We start from the raw sequence: 4,259 nt of genomic DNA, 5'->3' as shown, positions 1-4,259 counted from the left end.
GTGCATGATTTTTTCCCTAAAAAATATCGTATCGTACGCATACATCGTCGCTTGAAGGAACAAACTAATCGCTCAACTGCTGGAGACCCTATCCACATTGATATGTCAATATAGACTGCACACGCTATGAATATTGACCGTCTATTCGACGGACATAGCTTCATAACACACAATCATTGACTTCTGAGCTCATTACTACGGCCGTTTCATCCTCAGCCTTCCGCACTCAGCGGTTGTTCAGTACTCCTGTGAAAGTGGACACCAAGTTGCTGTCCAAACTGAGAAAGGACACTGAGCTGTCAATGTCAAAGTGCAAGGAGGCTCTAGTCACAGCGGCCAATGACTACGACAAGGCGCTGGAGTGGCTGCAGGAACGCATGCAGGCCGATGGGGCAGCCAAGGTATGGGGGGGGAATATAACTATGTGTTGGAAAATAGGGGTGTGTGGGAAAATAACTATGTATGGGAAATAGGTGTGTGGGAAATAAGTATCCACGGGAAAATAACTATGGACTGGAAAATAGGTATGTGTTAGAAAATAATCATCTGTGGGAAAATAGCTATGTACGGTAAATAGGTATGTGTGGGGAAAAAAACTATGTACGGGAAAATAACTATATATGGGGAACACCTATCTATGCAGAAATGACTAGATGCGAGAATCATCTACCTATGTGGCAAGCGTTTTAGTGGTTTTTAATGTGATGTTGTTTGTATCGCATTGATAGTTTTCCGCACAATATTAAACATCCATCTTACATGCCGGGTTCATTGTCGTCTGTGCCTATTAACACTCATCTGTGGCATTTTCTCTCCCTTTGCCTACTACCAATGATCTGTGGCATTTCCTCCCCTGTGCATATTACAACTGATCTGTGGCATTTTGTCTCCTTGTGCCTATCACCATTTGATCTGTGGCATTTCATTCCCTGTGCCTATCACCATGTGATCTGTGGCATTTTATTCCCTGTGCCTATTACCACTGATCTGTGACATTTTCTGCTTGTGCCTATTACCACTCATATGTGGTATTTTCTCTTCCTGTACCATTTACCAATCATCTGTGGCATTTTCCTGTGTATATTACCACTGATCTGTGGCATTTTCTCTTGTTGTGTCTCTGCTATATTCCTTAGTCTGCTAAGCTCGAGGGACGTGTAGCGGCAGAGGGAGTGGTTGGTTTGGGCATCAGTGCCGATGGACTGACTGGCACTGTGGTGGAGGTCAACTGTGAAACGGACTTTGTGTCCAAAAACCAAGAATTCAGGGAACTGGTGCAGACAGCCGCCACGCAATACGCCATGAACACCCAGGCACCGTTAGAGTCATTAGGTGTGTAGGTAGATATCACTCAGTCCGTGAACACACAGACACCGTTGGAGTCATTAGGTGTGTAGGTAGATATCACTCAGTCCATGAACGCACAGACACCGTTGGAGTCATTAGGTGTGTAGGTAGATATCACTCAGTCCGTGAACACACAGACACCGTTGGAGTCATTAGGTGTGTAGGTAGATATCACTCAGTCCATGAAAACACAGACACCGTTGGAGTCATTAGGTGTGTAGATAGATATTACTCAGTCCATGAACACACAGACACCGTTGGAGTCATTAGGTGTGTAGGTAGATCTCACTCAGTCCATGAACACACAGGCACCGTTGGAGTCATTAGGTGTGTAGGTAGATATCACTCAGTCCATGAACGCACAGACACCGTTGGAGTAATTAGGAGTGTAGGTAGATATCACTCAGTGTCAGTGTGTCGTGTACCACATGGTGCGCTTAGTGCCGGATAAATGGGTTTGTTTCTGCATTGAGGCTTCCGTATACAAACTCATTTGGTTGCTGAGTTGGCTTATCCATTTCAGTGTCTTCTAGGACTGTCTCTGTATGTGCCCCTACGTGTGTTTGCACACGCTTGTTTCTTACTTACATTTTGTTTACACTTGTTTCTTGCATACCTTTTCAGATATGGGCGATGGGCAGACATTACAAACACGCATAGACGCACTGGTGGGCAAACTAGGCGAGCGAATCACAGCCAGGAGGGCAAGTGTTGTGGTAAGTGCAATGGCAGCCATTCCATGGGCTACGTTTATGTACATTTCTTTCAATGGGAGCCATTCCATTGGTTACGTTTATGTACATTTCTTTTAATGGCTGCTATTTCATGGGTTACATTTATGTACATTTCTTTTAATGGCAGCTATTTCATAGGTTACATTAATGTACGTTCCTTTTATTCATTTTCTGCTTTAGTTGCGTTGCTTCTATTCATTTGTCACGTTTACGTACTTTCCATTTATTCATCTGTACCTTTTAGTTAATAAGTTTAGTTCATTTGTTACGTTTACACCCATTGCATTTGTTCATTTATACCTATTAGTTAATTTATTTTATTCATTTGTTACGTTTATGTACATTTAGACTGCACCGCAGGATACAGGAGTGCTCGCAGGCTATGTGCACGGCTCAAAGGATCAGTGCGGCAAGATCGTTACCATGGTAACCCTCAACTCCGAACCAGGAAGGTATGTAGCCCATTTTATGCAGGTGTGGGTCCTATTACCATATGTTACTACTCTTGTCTATTCTCATATAACTATACTATACCTTTCATAATACGACATGTTTCACTCTTGTACATCCTCATATAACTATACTATACCTCTCCTATCACCACATGCTTCTACTCTTGTCTATTCTCATATAACTATACTATACCTCTCCTATCACCACATGCTTCTACTCTTGTATATTCTCATATGACTATACTATACCTCTCCTATCACCACATGCTTCTACTCTTGTCTATTTCTGTCTATTTCTATTCTATTCTCATGCACGTGTTGTATCCCCCTTCCCTGTCTCACCCCACTTGCCCGCTTGTCCCTGTGTAGTGCTGAGGTTGTGCGTCCCATTGCCCGCCAGATTGCTTCCCATGTGGCTGGTATGCGACCGCAGTCTGTGGCGGAGCTGTTGAGCCAAGACTATCTGTTCAACCCAGACGTCACTGTGGTACGTCCCTTCGCTGTACATTCGCTGTTCTAAAAAGTGCCTTTGTTGCCACTTACGGCCTGTGTGCAAAAATAGCGCGCGCGCGCGCACAGTGTGAGTATGTGCGACAGTAGCACTTAAAGAGAGTATATATATATATATAGTGAGAGAGAGAGAGTGTGTGTGTTGACTAACTGACTGACTGACTGAGAGAGAGAGTGTGTGTATGTGTGTATAGAGTGTGTGCGTTTTGACTGACTGACTGACTGACTGAGTGAGAGAGTGTGTGTATGTGTGTATATATAGAAAGCGAGAGCGTGTGTGAGAGAGTGTGTACATATATAGAAAGCGAGAGAGAGAGTGTGTGTATATATAGAAAGCGAGAGAGGGAGAGAGAGAGTGTGTATATATATAGAAGACGAAAGAGGGTGTGTGTGTGTGTATTGGCATTGTGTGAGCCTTAGCCTAGGCATTTCACAATGTGTTTGTGTGTGTGTTTTCGTTTTGTGTTGTTTTTTTGGTTTAAGTTTTTGTCTTTTTGTTGTGCGTATTTTCGCGTGTGTTTAAAAAATTGAGCGCAGAAACCATTTGCGGATCAGCACATCCGATGTGTACGTGACGAAAGGAACTGTCGATATATACCTTGTATGTTGTGTAATTACCCCATGTGTGTTATGCATGCTATATTTCGGGCATCACGTGCAAGTACCAGTCTCACTCAGGCATTGGCATTGGGCACTATATGAAGCTTGCTTAAGCAGTGGTCACACGAACACACTATGGCCATGTGTAGACGCAGTGCAAGTGCGTGTCATTGACCATGTGCCGTCATATCCAAGAGCATTTCGGTACCGATACTTTGGGTAAAAGGTTTTTAAGGTTTTAGGGTTTATGGGTTTTCTACATAAAAACCTAAAACATCTAGTCACTGCGCAACTACGGTTTCACCTACTTTAACTGTATCGCCGGCCGACAACTACTAACCACGTGTGTGTGTGTGCCTTTGCCTTACCACAGAGCCAATTCCTGGTCAATCTACAGACGGAGAAGAGTCTGCTGCAGCCCATCACTGTGAACAGTATTGAACGGTGAGTGCACACACACACACTACAGAGAGTGTACAGAACTACACCCACGCACACGCACACTACAGAGAGTGTGCAAAACTACACCCACGCACACACACACTACAGAGATTGTGCAGAACTACACCCACGCACACACACACTACAGAGAGTTTGCAGAACTACACCCACGCAC

The 4,259-nt window shown here is 43.9% G+C and overlaps 1 protein-coding gene across 1 annotated transcript in view; it reads left to right on the top strand.

The window, feature by feature from the left end:
* The window catches only part of SARC_02630 (hypothetical protein), a 5,589-nt gene extending 1,494 nt beyond the window's left edge, over window positions 1-4,095 (top strand). Inside the window, exons 2-7 of the mRNA XM_014303600.1 lie at window positions 217-401; window positions 1,137-1,332; window positions 1,972-2,063; window positions 2,430-2,533; window positions 2,903-3,020; window positions 4,017-4,095. Coding sequence (XP_014159075.1) covers window positions 217-401; window positions 1,137-1,332; window positions 1,972-2,063; window positions 2,430-2,533; window positions 2,903-3,020; window positions 4,017-4,091 — 770 coding nt within the window. The 3' untranslated portion in view covers window positions 4,092-4,095. The remainder of the gene's footprint in view (window positions 1-216; window positions 402-1,136; window positions 1,333-1,971; window positions 2,064-2,429; window positions 2,534-2,902; window positions 3,021-4,016) is intronic.
* The last annotated feature ends 164 nt before the right edge of the window (window positions 4,096-4,259 follow it).

Source organism: Sphaeroforma arctica (assembly GCF_001186125.1).
Source record: "Sphaeroforma arctica JP610 unplaced genomic scaffold supercont1.120, whole genome shotgun sequence".
Taxonomy (NCBI): domain Eukaryota; class Ichthyosporea; order Ichthyophonida; genus Sphaeroforma; species Sphaeroforma arctica.
The sequence above is the reverse complement of the archived record's forward strand: the minus strand, read 5'-3'. Positions and strand labels throughout refer to the sequence as shown.